The 14,913-nt window shown below is 38.0% G+C and overlaps 1 protein-coding gene across 1 annotated transcript; it reads left to right on the top strand.

Annotated features, from left to right (window-relative positions):
* Positions 1 to 3,129: 3,129 nt before the first annotated feature.
* On the top strand, positions 3,130 to 14,696 carry LOC119736770. Its single transcript, XM_038210781.1, has 14 exons — positions 3,130 to 3,484; positions 3,825 to 3,968; positions 4,183 to 4,306; positions 5,792 to 5,985; positions 6,974 to 7,124; positions 7,743 to 7,820; positions 8,347 to 8,508; positions 9,079 to 9,150; positions 9,723 to 9,794; positions 10,314 to 10,385; positions 11,662 to 11,733; positions 12,308 to 12,379; positions 13,145 to 13,210; positions 14,542 to 14,696. The coding sequence occupies exons 2-14, from the start codon at positions 3,843 to 3,845 to the stop codon at positions 14,694 to 14,696; spliced, it is 1,416 nt and encodes a 471-aa protein (XP_038066709.1). The 5' UTR covers positions 3,130 to 3,484; positions 3,825 to 3,842.
* The last annotated feature ends 217 nt before the right edge of the window (positions 14,697 to 14,913 follow it).

The following is a 14,913-nucleotide window of genomic DNA, read 5'->3' as shown; positions in this document are numbered from 1 at the left end:
AGAGACTTCAACTAGAGAGGAAAGGGAGGGATGGACAAAATTAATAGGGAAGTTCACGTTAGACCGTAGCCTGCTATGATTAGTTGCACATAAGACTAAAAATTAAAAAGCGCCAGGACAGAAGAAAATGAGAGACAACCCTCGCGCGACCGGGAGGGGGATCGACGAGCGAGACGGGGTGGGCACGCGCGACGAGAAGAAAATGCACCCAAACCTATCGACCAGGGCGACACCCCCCCCCCCCCCTTCCTTCAGCCCTCACGTGTTTCGTCCCAAACATATAACAGTTTGATGTTATTGCTCAGGATAGCCGATTCAATGACTCCAAACTCCGAGTCGATGATATTTTGTTTAGGATAATCTTTGCCCCCCCCCCAAAAAAAGAAAATGGTTAGATGGATACTCGACTGAGAGTGCACCACAGAGCATGTAAAATCTAAAATTGTCACGAACTTGTCACAACTATAAAAATCAATATACATGTTACCAAATATTAATTTTAATATCCTCCTGTTTCCGTTCAAGAATCACTTTACGAAAGGACTGTTTACTGCCGAAGGCTTCTGTTCTGTTATTTCGTCGCGCGCCGGGGTTTGACAGAGCACTCACGCCTGTATGGCCGGCTGTATGCATAGTAATGACTGCCATACATTTACTATGTAAGAAAATAATGAATAAACAAATTAATAAATATATGAATAAATAAATAAATAGAATAAACACCGACTAAAAGGATGCCTGGTGACTTATAGGCCTAAGCATCAGTAACGAGAAACGCACAGACACTACGATAAACTCGCAACAGTCTAGTCTGATTCGTTATCGACAGTGAAAGCTTTTATCCTGACACCTGGAGAACTGATACGGGAAACATTAATCTCTTCGATGTAGCATGCCTTTCAAACCGTTTAGATAACAGAATTAAGGCTAGTTAGTTCATTAAGTAATGATTTTGGATGACAACGAAGTGTAAATTTGACAGAAACAGTAAAAAGACTTGCACAAGTTTGCTGTTACAGGGCGCCCTCTCGCACTGTGTTGTTAGAAAATAATTCACGCACAATTATTTTAATGCGATAAAAATATCAATTAAATATATCCTCTACTTTTTTTTCAGTATAATTGAGTTTATTTAACGGAGAAAATACCAGAGAAAACATAAGCGTTACAAACAAGTTTGATTTAATTACTTCATTTTTGGAAGAAAATTCCCCTCTGACGGAAACGAATCATGTTCCTATTGTGTCTTCCGAGTCTAGTTTCTCTTATCTGTGGCCTCAGTTCCAAATTATAGGTAAGGTGGATCGGAGATGTTTGCCAAGGATAAAAAGATGAATCGCCATGTCAAACGTTGATATTGAGTTGTTGTAATATTGGTACTTAGCTCGCAATAATTAACTAATGACTTATAAACAAATGTTTTTCGAATACGATGCCAAATTCATAATTTGCACCGCGCCGGGGACGCGTACGTCCGTCTTTATTATCTTATCTATACTTCATTTTCTTACTCGTAAACCGTGTAAAATCACGTCACGGGGTAATGTCTATTGTTAATGCTTAAGTTTTAGCCAAAAATGGCACTTTATGCAAAACAGGCATTGTGTTCAATTGGATAGGAAACTGTAATCGCACGCCGCCCCTAAAGCTTTCATAAACATTTACCGCCCACAGTATGTAAACTATAATATGTAAATTTTGCAGTCGGATAAAATCATGATCTCATTGTAAGCGAGTTTAACTTTTAAAGTGCCTTTTCTCACATGTTAAATGTGTTATTGGTGAAACCCTTTCTTATAACTTATTGGCTGTTCATTTTCACGTCCAATACGCGTAGGCCCCATATACTATTGTCTGACAATGACCAGCAGGAATTGCGACGGTGAACAGTGTCAATGGAAAATTGTTGTATAGCACACACTCCCCCCCCCCCCCCCACACCTCTACATCCCCGGATGTGTCTACGTTGGAAAAAAAACATGTCCACCTCTCAGAACAGATGAAACTTGGGCACCCCGCCCTCATGACCCTACTCGCCCCCCCCCCCCCCTTCCTGGTATGAGAATCACGACTGCGTCACTGGTCACTTTGTGTCTTTTTGTTCGACTTCATATAAGCAAAAATACAGACTACAGGAACTTAACAACTGAAATTTGTATTAGGTATAAATGTTGTTTAAATTTTGTATATTCAGAGAAAGCTGTATTGAATTACTATTTCATGTTAATCAGCATCCAGGACACGTTTCATTCAGCCATTGAAACTACTTGATGTCACAAACCGTACCAACGGTACCCATTCTCGGATTTGCCGAATTACTTCACTTAAAGAAAAAAACCCGGCATTTTTGGAAACAATGTTTTATTGTTTTCTTCGAAATGACACAGCATACCTGAAAGAAGCATGAATAGCCTGTGGCGACCGATTCAGTTGGATAGAATTATTGGAAATTGGCATTTAATGTATTAAGCTGGATCCGTACTCATTTTAAGCCGGAGTACCAGTGAGAGTACCACCATGCAGTATGAAATTGTTATTGTTTAAAACCGGCAAATTTAGTGCCCTCATACCGTGCTGTCAATCAGTGTGACCGCTTTAAGTAGATTTTGTTTTTTATCAGTCACACCTCTGGCGAGTGGGCTCAAATTTTGAGTTAAGCAGAGTTTGAGTTAGAAAATGCATTTTCTTTGCATTAAATTTCCCTGTAGTAAATTCAAGTGCGGTTCTACGAGGGGGGGGGGGGGGCAAAAACAGAAGCATCTTTTGTCTCCCCCCCCCCCAAAAAAAATCCATAAAAAATGGCAGTAGAAAATGTTAAAAGGTGATGTCACAAGCGAACGGCCTGCCTCCTAAAAAAATAGTCGGGAGAAGGATTGTCCGCTCCCCATCGAAAATATGAAACGAGCCACACCCACTCCCCTGCCCACCGAGTGATTTTCTGAGTGTCCGGAGAAAAAAAAAAGTTCTACATTTCGGCATGCCTACCTGCAAAATTTCTGGATCCACGAACGAACAGCAGGTATAGTGTAATGTACTCTAATGACGTGCACAATCACATATGTGTCAATTTAACACACCCCCCCCCCCCCCCGAAAAAAAATAAGGAAAACAAAATATTTTTTAAGAAACGTATGATCAAACAGAATCGTGGTAGCAGGTTTTTGCTAAAGTTAGCATAATTTTGAAATGCAAATCTGGCCACCTTGGTCACGTGACAGGAAACTTTTTTTTCATCACCAGAACCATGCTGCGCAGCGCCGCGCCGCAGCCGGGCCACGGGCAACGGCCACCTGGCCGGCGGCGCGGTACCAACATACAGTACAGCTCAGCTCATCACGCGCGGCCGGTGCTGGCATATCGTATTCTGAACATCGAAGTACACCTCTAATCAAGACCGTGTACTTGACTTGTTGCAGTCTTGGCGAAGCAATTCGCATAAAGTTTTACGAGAAAAAAAAGGAGCAGCCTTCAAGACGACACGGAGGTATGTATCCAGCCATGGTGACATTTAAGGGAACTTTAATTCAAGAACACTCTGTATACTAAGCAAATCGGCAAACGTCGAACATGTATTTATGCCGATCTCAGCTGTTCAAGGTGACGGAGAGGTGTGGAGGTGCACCAGTTGTGAAGCTTAGACATTGGAGCTACTGCTTGATGTATATTCCTTGCTCTATGGACTGTGTAGTTATGAACGGATTTTTGTTTTAATGCCCTCTATTTTGTGATTGAACAACATATAAGGAAGTTAGAAAAAAAAATGCAATTTTAATATTAATATATATGCTAACAAACTTATCAATGTTTTTTTCTGTGTTTTTCAGAAGTTTAAAAGTAGGCCCATGGAGCATCAGGAAAAACTTGACAGGCTCTGGGATGAGGGCATGACAAACTATGGGACAGCCGAGGCTAAAAGAAAGGTTGCATTGGCCATCGAAAGAACTGGTTTGACTGCGAAGCAAGTGAAGGTATCAATATTTTCATCCTTCTCAACCAATTGCGGTGTAGATTAATTTATGCCAGTGTTTCATTTATTAAGTCATCAAGTTTCCAAATTAAACAGAAGGTCTGTGTTGCCAAATATTTTTACAGCACAGAGCAAGAAGAAGTGCCACATGCATGACATGTTAACAGTTAGGCCTATTAAGTGTTTTTGAAACAATTAACTTTCTGTTTATATAGCGTTGGATAGACAATAAACGCAGGACAAACCATCGAAAGAATGGCAAGCAGAGGGTCTTACCCCTGCGCAAAAGAAGATGCAGTGGCTACAACATCTTCATGAAGAAGTTTATAGGCTCAAAAGGTAAGATTTGTCTACTTAATTGTTCTCTTTGTGATACATGTAGAAAGAAACAGCATATTAAAGTGAAACATGATTTTTTTTTTAGTCCCCCAGAACCAGGAGTTAAGTTGGTATGGTTGTTTATCCTTGTGACCTTGTTCCCACTGAAGAAACATCTAGGCCTATATATTTCCTGTTTATTCAGTAGCAGGGTTCATTATTGGCCACTCTTAAAATGCAACATGTAATGTCACAATGGCCACTATATCCACATTGTTGATATTAATTAGTAAATTGCCAACAGGTCACTTTTCAAATACTTTCTGGTATGTAAAAATCATGTACTTTAATCAGTCTTTTTTTCTTCTAGTTATTAAATAACAAAATGGGGATATATAAATCAATCAGCATTTTACAAGAACACACACTGCATACATGTGTGTAACCGGTAAAACATTTTAAATTACGTTTTTGGCACCCTTTTATTGTTTTCCATCTTTTCTAAAAGTCTGTCCTGAATATTTTTTAAGAACTATTTCATAATAGAATACTCCATGGAATTAGTTTTTAATCCATTTAAATTTGTTTTATTTCTTGAGCTTAATTGTCCAAGTATCAGTAATGTAGTTGGTTTTTGTTTTGGTTGGTTTCATTGTTGGATCATCCTAGGACGTACCTCTTGTGGAAAATAATAGATACTTTGGGCTCTCAGTGTGTTATCCACATTCCAATCCCCTGCTAAAACAATTACCTGATCCATATCCACTGGCACAGTCATTCATGGGTTTTTCTCTACACTGTGTCCCTTTTCTATCAGCCTCATGTTATTCATTATCCTCGTGTGGTTTGCCCAGGAATGTCAGGCACTGCAATCCTAAACCAGGCCTGTGATTATAAATTTTGTTTTAGCCACTGACCTTGCAGAACTCATGTCTCTTTCTTCTTATATTTTGTTGTCCTGTGGTACAACTGCCCATGAAAAAAACCCACAGTATTCAATATAAACATGAACCTGCAAATGCACATAAAAACGGTTCCTCAACTATATTTCTGTATGTGATGGGTCTGTTGGTTGGGGGCTTTTTGGCAGCTTAAAATAACATAAGGCGAAGTAAAAAAAAAAACATGTTTAGCGTCCCCGCCCGCTTCCTTTTTAGAGGCCGCCTCCTTTTTTTTTTTTTTTTAAAGACAAAAATTGATAAATTTTAACGATCTCTGACGAAAGAAATCGTATTTTTAGACTTTTATACCGTGTATAAAGCTGTGGAAATAGTCAATGAGTCCAAGTGGCGGCCATTTTGAAAAAAGCTGGTAACCATCTTGAAAAATAGCCCGGCCGCGTTGTCTTGAAAAATGTGTCGGGCGGCCATTTTGGAAAAAAAAAAAAAAAAAGGGCCTCCTCCTTCCTTTTTGTCAAAGAGGCAGGGCGCTAAACATGTTTTCTTTTTTTATTTTGCCTAATGCATAATAATTATTTTATAACCACCATTCTATTTGCTTATAAAGGTGCCACGGCTCTTAACAGGGCACAGATGATGCAGCAAGGTGTGCAGGAGTGGCGGGGGTTGGATGAGGAAAATCGAATGCTCTACAACAAAGAGGCTGACAATCAGAATCAGTTACCCCAGCAAACCACAACCCTTGGAGAATCAGGGTTTCGAAGCTTTGCCAACAATCTTGGCCATGAAGTTTCTAACATGGTGAGATTAAAAATGGTGTTTATGTAATGCAATTCACATTTTAAATTTTACTGTAACTAAGTGATGAAAGAATACAACTTGAAAGGAATCATGCAGTAATGCAGTACACAAAATAAGATAGATGATACTATTGATAGCACCGACTCATTTTTGCCTTTTAAAATACATGATATTTTGTACTAGGATTTCATTGCTTATCATCTTTCCCGCTGTAATTTCTGGTTAATCCATGGCAGACAACAATAAGAAAACAATTCAAGAAATATTGTTTCGATTCTGGATATAAACAAATTTTACAGTAGATAATAAATTCATTACATGTACAAGGCCAAAACATAATAGTTCTGCTTCGGTTTACATGCATTCGAAAAGAGGGTAGGTGGGTAGAGATTTTTTTCCCTTTTTTTTTGGACGATTATATGGCGGCGTCTGCCTGTATATAGGCCAGGGTAAAAGGTAGTTATTGATGGTTTTAGTTGTTGTTTTGTTTCATTTTTGTCCATAAAAAGATGGGCTGTCAGAATACGGTAGGTAGGCAAACCGAGAAGCAGAAGTACTTTTTTGGGGACCTTATATGTGTGCATTTATGTCAGCAAGTATCAATATAACCTAAAAGTCAACTAGTCAGTCAACTGAAACTTATCCCTTCCTACAGGTGGTTGTCATTCGATCAGTAACAAACTCCCTCAGGGAAAAATCTTGACATACATATCTTAGAAAGATTGAAATTTTGTTTAATCCAAGCACTGACCAAAAAAAAAACCAAAAACCAAAAACAAAAAAACCACCAAAACTTAAGAATTATAAGTTCAATATATTGTGTAGTCTTATCAGAGGGGATCCACGACACTCTTTTTATTTCACAATTTCATATTATTGTGTCTTTCAAAGGTTACTTCTGTGTACTAGATTGCTCACTTGTGTTTTAACAGAGCACTCATTTTGTCTTCAAATTTGTTGCTTATTTTGTTGGGACATTTATTCGCAGTGTGCAAGAGTTGATGGCTTGGACTGGGTACTGGTGTGCACTAGTGCATCTTTAGGGATCTCTACAGTGCATGGCAGTGATGTTGGTGTCGATCTTGCCACTTCCACAAATTTTGCGTCCAAATTTTGTGCTTCCAGTGGATTTAGTGGAGGTGTGTATTGTAAAGTTTGAGTAAACGTACATCTAACAGGGGTCTTCAACCAAACATCAATCAAACTATAACTAAGGAAACATCATGTCTATATTATTAATAAAGATCCTTTCAAAATGTTGACACCTTGAAATTGATTAAGTCATGTATAATGCTGGGGAAAAAATCATTGCAAAAAAATGTTTTTGATCTCAAAATGAATACAACTTGATACACCAATGAATGCTGTCCCACTCATCTGGGGAAAAAATACTGGAATTAATCTATGCCATCAGAAGTTATGCATGTTTTAATACAAGATTTGATACCTGTCCATTGATGCCATTGGAAGCTATTAAGCTGAGTGAGATTTAGACATTACACACAAGTTAAATGCAAATGGGATTGCTAAACAAATAGCAATGTACATGTACGTATTCCTTCGTTACTTTTATGAACATTCGTGATTTTGTTTTACAAATGATATAAAAAAGGATGATATATCCCCAAAAATGGTTCATGAAACCTTACTTTTTAACTGACATTAGAGGAGATATAACATTGCAACACAAAAAGGGAGTTACATGTATATATTTTCATCATGTTGATGGTCTCCTTTCAATTTGTTCTAACACCTAGTTAACAAGTCCAGCACCGTTACTGAAGACATATCACAGCTCAGGGTTAAAGTGCAGCAGCTCTTCAATCAGAAATACAGTAAGTTGGAATGTGGAAAACAAGTGGGGAGTGGACTGGCTAACTGCAATTTTTGTCGTATTACACGACATTTTAAATATAGACCACACACGGGTACTATATGTGCCACATTTGGTGGTAAAAGAGTATATTTCGATTAAGCCCCCCAAAAAATCTCCAGTTTCTGGTATGGAACTTGCCCAAAAAGACGCACGGCAACGCGTTTTTTTTTTTTTTTTACCTGTTTTTTTTGCTTTAAATGTCGGCTGATGACTGCAAATGGTGCCAGACTTAACTTAGTGCAAAAATATGGGAGTCCAGAGAGGCCACATGTTAACAATTATTCTCCATCATAACCCCATCTAAAAACATGTTAAAATTGTGCAGCAGCAGGATTCCAGTTAAACCAGTGAGTTTGGCGGTTTTGAGACATCATCTTTCATAGACAAAAAAACTTTTTTATTTTGCCGAAGCGCATGGCTACGGCGACTTTTTTTTTTGGCCTTATATTATATTGACAAAAAAAATGTTTTCTTTAATACTACAGGGGATGCAACATTGGGCAAAAAGAGCCAGATGAGCTACAAACTGCTGGAGGCTGGGCAGATAGAATGCACAGGGCTGCCGATGCCCTTGAAGAGGCCTGGGGCCTATGGGAGAGAGGCCCTCAAAAAAATCATTGAGGCAGAACCATCTATCAAATTCACAGGTGAAAACACATCTCTATCTTTAGATGCACTTTCATCATGCTTGTTTGTGAAGCTCATTTCCAAAATATCCCATACTTGCTGACCGAAAGCTAAATAACCAGTTCTTCAGTAAAAACGTCATACATGTGCGCACACTTCCGATTGCTACTATTACATGAACACTCAAGTTGCGTTAACTTCCAGTTCCAATGCTACTTAACAACGTGAAGTGGGCATGATTTATACTGAGGTGACATCACACGAATGAACCAGATAGAACTTGTCTTGTTTTAGTGCATGTAACATAGGTGAATGTGCAATGCAATTGCAATACATTTAAGCAGTGAAACCCCCCCCCCCCCTCGAGGTTGTCAGTTTTAATTATTAGTCCCAAGATTTGATTCTGGTGATACATGAACTAAGTGGCCTATTTTCGAAAAGTGAGGCCCCCCCCCTCCTGCCAAATCCTGTGTGCCCCACTGCATTTATGCACATTTACATTGTAATGTGCTTCAACCCGAAATGTGCTTCAAATGAAAACAATCACTGAATAATCAAATCTTTACATCTTTGCTATTTTTTAATACTAGTGTCTGCCCAGCCTCCCTCCACATTGGATGATGGCCCATCTGGCCAGCTTAATGCTCAACCAACAAACAGCAGTAAGTAGGCCTATGTTTTTGTGACGTGGAATATTTCTTTGAGCTCATACAGTGCATATCAGCAAAAGGATTGTGGATACTATGTGATTATTTTTTCATTAAACTCCAAGTACTTTGAAAGTCCATTTTTGGAGCAATGGTCAACTTTTGATCTAAACCAAATGTTGCAGAAGTGGCCAAACTGAGAGTAAGTGAAATGCGTTGAACAGAGGATTTTGTTCAATGTTGTCGACTTGAGTTGCTGCATTTGAATTGAGTTTTACAGTCAAGCCTTCATTTGCTTTGTTCTTAGTCCTGAATTTGAGAGTACATGCAAGGACATTTGAATTGCTCTTTAATGTTGGATTATTGACAATAACACTCATGTAAATAATAAAACAGATCCGTTTAAGTTGAAGCAAAACACATCCAATTCTTGCTGACTACAGGCTCATATAGAATCGTGAATGAATGAGCCCTGCCAATCAGCACGTGCTTGACCACAAAATGGACTTGTGGTACGAATTTGTCTTGTGTAAAAGTGTTACACTGAATAATCAAATCTTTACATCTTTGTTCTTTTTTAATACTAGTGTCTGCCCAGCCTCCCTCCACATTGGATGATGGCCCATCTGGCCAGCTTAATGCTCAACCAACAAACAGCAGTAAGTAGGCCTTTGTTTTTGTGATGTGTAAAACATTACTCCAGCTCAGTGCATATCAGCAAAAGGATTGTGGATACTGTGTGTGGTTTTTGTCTTTTTAGTAAACTCCAAGTACTTTGAAAGTTCATTTTTGGAGAAATGGTCAACTTTTGATCTAAACCAAATGTTGCAGAAGTGGCCAAACTGAGAGTAAATGAAATGCGTTGAACGGATGATTTTGTTCAATGTTGTCGACTTGAGTTGCTGCATTTGAATTGAGTTTAACATTCAAGCCTTCATTTGCTTTGTTCTTAGTCCTGAATTTGAGAGTACATGCAAGGACATTTGAATTGCTCTTTAATGTTGGATTATTGACAATTACACTCATGTAAATAATAAAACAGATCCGTTAATAGGTTGAAGCAAAACACATCCAATTCTTGCTGGCCACAAAATGGACTTGTGGTACGAATTTGTCTTGTGTAAAAGTGTTGCACTGAATAATCAAATCTTTACATCTTTGTTCTTTTTTAATACTAGTGTCTGCCCAGCCTCCCTCCACATTGGATGATGGCCCATCTGGCCAGCTTAATGCTCAACCAACAAACAGCAGTAAGTAGGCCTATGTTTTTGTGATACATGTGTAAAACATTCCAGAGTTGTAATGACTCGACTCAAGTCCGACTCGAGTCACAATTTTTGGTGACTCGACCCGACTCGAGTCCCTAAGGGTAAATGACTTGACTCGACTCGAGTCACTGCGAGCAAATGACTCGACTCGACTCGAGTCCCTCATCAGAATGACTCGACTCGACTCGAGCGAAGGCTAATAGACTCGAATCCCAAAAATAAAAGCACAACTTTGTGAAAAGTATTTGCAATGACTTACGATGCAAAATTGATGCTCACTTCGCTTTGCGAAGAGCAGTCATGTATAAATATACGTGTCACAGACTCCCACCTCATGGTTCTAGAACGCACAAAATACTATCCAGGAACCAGATTTTTTAACACATTTTCTTATTCGCTGTTTCATCATTGGCTTTAGGCGATTTCTTATGAAGTTCCTGGATTCGAACGCTGGCTAAACTTATGGCCTCCTTTTATAAATTTGAGTAATATAGTGTTCAAATATTCGTGACTCGAAATGACTCGAGCTAAATATTTGACTCGACTCGACTCGACTCAACCTTTGGACCTAATGACACGACTCGACTCGAGTCACTTCTTTAAAATGACTTGACTCGACTCGAGTCACTTCTTTAAAATGACTCGACTCGAGTCACTTCTTTAAAATGACTCGACTCGACTCGAGTCACAAAAATCAGTGACTCGTTACAACTCTGAAACATTTCTTCAGCTCAGTGCATATCAGCAAAAGGATTGTGGATACTATGTGTGGTTTTTATTTTTTTAGTAAACTCCAAGTACTTTGAAAGTCCATTTTTGGAGCAATGGTCAACTTTTGATCTAAACCAAATGTTGCAGAAGTGGTCAAACTGAGAGTAAGTGAAATGCGTTGAACGGATGATTTTGTTCAATGTTGTCGACTTGAGTTGCTGCATTTGAATTGAGTTTAACAGTCAAGCCTTCATTTGCTTTGTTCTTAGTCCTGAATTTGAGAGTACATGCAAGGACATTTGAATTGCTCTTTAATGTTGGATTATTGACAATAACACTCATGTAAATAATAAAACAGATCCGTTTAAGTTGAAGCAAAACACATCCAATTCTTGCTGACTACAGGCTCATATAGAATCGTGAATGAATGAGCCCTGCCAATCAGCACGTGCTTGACCACAAAATGGACTTGTGGTACGAATTTGTCTTGTGTAAAAGTGTTACACTGAATAATCAAATCTTTACATCTTTGTTTTTTTAATACTAGTGTCTGCCCAGCCTCCCTCCACATTGGATGATGGCCCATCTGGCCAGCTTAATGCTCAACCAACAAACAGCAGTAAGTAGGCCTTTGTTTTTGTGATGTGTAAAACATTACTCCAGCTCAGTGCATATCAGCAAAAGGATTGTGGATACTATGTGTGGTTTTTGTTTTTTTAGTAAACTCCAAGTACTTTGAAAGTCCATTTTTTGAGCAATGGTCAACTTTTGATCTAAACCAAATGTTGCAGAAGTGGCCAAACTGAGAGTAAGTGAAATGCGTTGAACGGATGATTTTGTTCAATGTTGTCGACTTGAGTTGCTGCATTTGAATTGAGTTTAACATTCAAGCCTTCATTTGCTTTGTTCTTAGTCCTGAATTTGAGAGTACATGCAAGGACATTTGAATTGCTCTTTAATGTTGGATTATTGACAATTACACTCATGTAAATAATAAAACAGATCCGTTTAGGTTGAAGCAAAACACATCCAATTCTTGCTGACTACAGGCTCATATAGAATCGTGAATGAATGAGCCCTGCCAATCAGCACGTGCTTGACCACAAAATGGACTTGTGGTACGAATTTGTCTTGTGTAAAAGTGTTACACTGAATAATCAAATCTTTACATCTTTGCTATTTTTTAATACTAGTGTCTGCCCAGCCTCCCTCCACATTGGATGATGGCCCATCTGACCAGCTTAATGCTCAACCAACAAACAGCAGTAAGTAGGCCAATGTTTTGACATTATCACCAATTTTATGAAAGGGCCTATTTAGAGAGTTCCGCCACTTTTCATGGTGAAATCTGTTTTTGTTCCCACCTGTCTTGATTTGCAACCATAGCCTGACAAATGACACCACATAAACCACAATCGAAAAGTGGCGCAATTCTCCAAATAGACCCTTTCACAAAATTGGTCACTGCTCAGTCAACCGTGAATGTTATAACATGAGCAGGGTGTCATTTTAAAGAGGAGATTAACCCTAACAGAGGATATCTCCCTTTGATTCACATGTGCCCTACTTCTCTTCCAATTAGCAAAAAATATCTCTGTTTCGTTTTTTTATCCACCCTGTATAGTGAAACTCACAAAGCAAATACCCTGATGTACATGTTCATTTTCTAATTTGTGTTCAGATATGACATTTGAGGTGTTGTATCATAGATAAAATGATGTCAGAGAAGTGTCATTAGAAATTTACAATACATAATAAGCTAAGACAGATTCCAATAGATTGACTTGTGATTTAATTGAGTTGTGAAAATTTGCCCTATCAATTACTTGATTGTATTTCCAGTAGTTTACCCCTCTTTTAACATAAGTTGTACCTCATTTTATTTCTTGTTTTTTTAATGTAATTTCCGTGGTATTTTATGTAATGCGCCTTCGATCATTTTTATGTAGACCACGCAATATAAATTTTAATTTATTATTATTATTTTTATTATTACTTCGAGTTTGTCACAATTTTGTTGTCTCCAACAGATGTGCATGTAGAAACACCAAGTGACTTGACATTGCTTCAACACATGGTTGAGCAAAATGCCACAGGTATGCTTACAATCCCGCTTTTTTATGTAATATATCTTGGGTTGGTTTGAAATTGCTTTGTGTTATACAGTACAAGTTGAATTGGAAAGTAATGGTTTTTAATATTACTGTCAACGTAAAAAGCTTACTGTAATGAACCACACGGGGTACTGTAGAACATTGCACAGTTGTTTGGATTGCAGATGATATAGAAACAAACTTTATAGGTGCATATTAAACATCTGATTAAGAACCGATTGAGCATTGCAAACATCAAAAAAGAAAAAGAATTACCTAATTATTATGGAACAAGTTGCTGGACTGTTAAAAAATGAGTCTAAAGCATCATGTACAATCATGGCACCTGGTGTGCTGACATTTTCAAGAAAAGTGGCATTTTTGTATCAATTTACAATGCTGTTCAGCCAACCCAGTTTTTTTTTTATTCGAATATTGCCCCCAATTTACCATTTATGTTTAGTCTGAATTTTGATGAACGGGTGTATGTTCATGTAAGTTGGACTGGTCCCCTGACCTAGTTACAATTCCATAATGTCTATAAATTGCTCCAATTCAATTTCAGTGGGGTCCAGGAAGCAGACTACAAGAAAACAATGGTTTTTACTGGTTTTCTGGCATCTGCAAACACAAAACTTCAAATAAGTCAGTGTAACAATAAAATAGTAACCCCAAATCTATCCATTTCTGAAAAATTACACCCAGAGCAAATGTTGTTTATAAAACTGTATGCATTTCTTTTAAAGGGAATGTACATCATTGGCTTTTGCTATAATTATCAGAAATTGACTATTTGAGAGGTTAGTATAATAGATCAAATATTGTTAAACTTACATGTTTGAAATTTTGCGTCCGAAAATGCTGGAAAAAACCAAGAAACACAAAAGTGTTCAAGTAGTCTGGTTCCCTGACTCAACTAAAGATGAAATGGATCAATTTATAGATGCTGGAAAATTGTAATGTAAGGAAACCAGTCTAGCTGGCCTGCATCCGTTCATAAACATGTAACCAATAGCAAACATAATTTTGACTGAAAAAAAAAGTAGTGGAAAAATAGTTAGGTTTTTCCAACGGTAGTCGGCCAACCACCGTTGGAAATGATACAAAAATACCACTTTTCCGGAAAATGACTTCACACCTGGTGCCATAATTTTACAGGATGCTTAAGACTGTCATTTACCAACATCCTAGTACACATGTAAGGTATGTCGTAAGAATTTGGTAGTTTTGTTTTTCGATGTTTGCAAATGTTGTATATTCCCTTTAATCATAAGCCAAACATAAAATGGCGGCTCTTCATGTGCAACTCTTTTCTTTCCCCTTTTAATACACAGATTCAGATGAATATGAAGTGGAGTGTTTGACGGAAAGAAAAAAACTAAGTGGCAAAATATACTACCTAGTAAAATGGAAGGGTTTTACTGAGCAGACATGGGAACCAGCAGGCAATGTCTCATACCAGCTGCGTAGCAACTTTAGTAAGAAATAGAAACGATAAAGGGGGGGGGGGGCCAAGACAATGTATTTTCAGTGATACTTCCTTTCTTTCATTTAAATTTTAAAACCTTTTCCCCCATTTGAATTGAATTGTTAACTGGAGCTACCATTATTTTTTCTTGATAAAAAGAGAACTTGATCCATGTCATAATTATCGTTTAAGAAGTCTTTCACTTCTAGAGATTGCTCATTGACACAAATTCACCAAA

Source organism: Patiria miniata, unplaced genomic scaffold (genome assembly GCF_015706575.1).
Source record: "Patiria miniata isolate m_02_andy unplaced genomic scaffold, ASM1570657v1 HiC_scaffold_3, whole genome shotgun sequence".
Taxonomy (NCBI): Eukaryota; Metazoa; Echinodermata; class Asteroidea; order Valvatida; family Asterinidae; genus Patiria; species Patiria miniata.
The sequence above is the reverse complement of the archived record's forward strand: the minus strand, read 5'-3'. Positions and strand labels throughout refer to the sequence as shown.

What these genes read in the sequence shown, in the direction of transcription:
- LOC119736770 (XM_038210781.1), top strand. Translation starts at nt 3,843, where the DNA reads ATGGAGCATCAGGAAAAACTTGACAGGCTCTGGGATGAGGGCATGACA. An exon ending in TGCTCAACCAACAAACAGCA is followed by an intron (nt 9,151 to 9,722) that starts GTAAGTAGGCCT and finishes TTTTAATACTAG; the next exon opens with TGTCTGCCCAGCCTCCCTCC. An exon ending in TGCTCAACCAACAAACAGCA is followed by an intron (nt 9,795 to 10,313) that starts GTAAGTAGGCCT and finishes TTTTAATACTAG; the next exon opens with TGTCTGCCCAGCCTCCCTCC.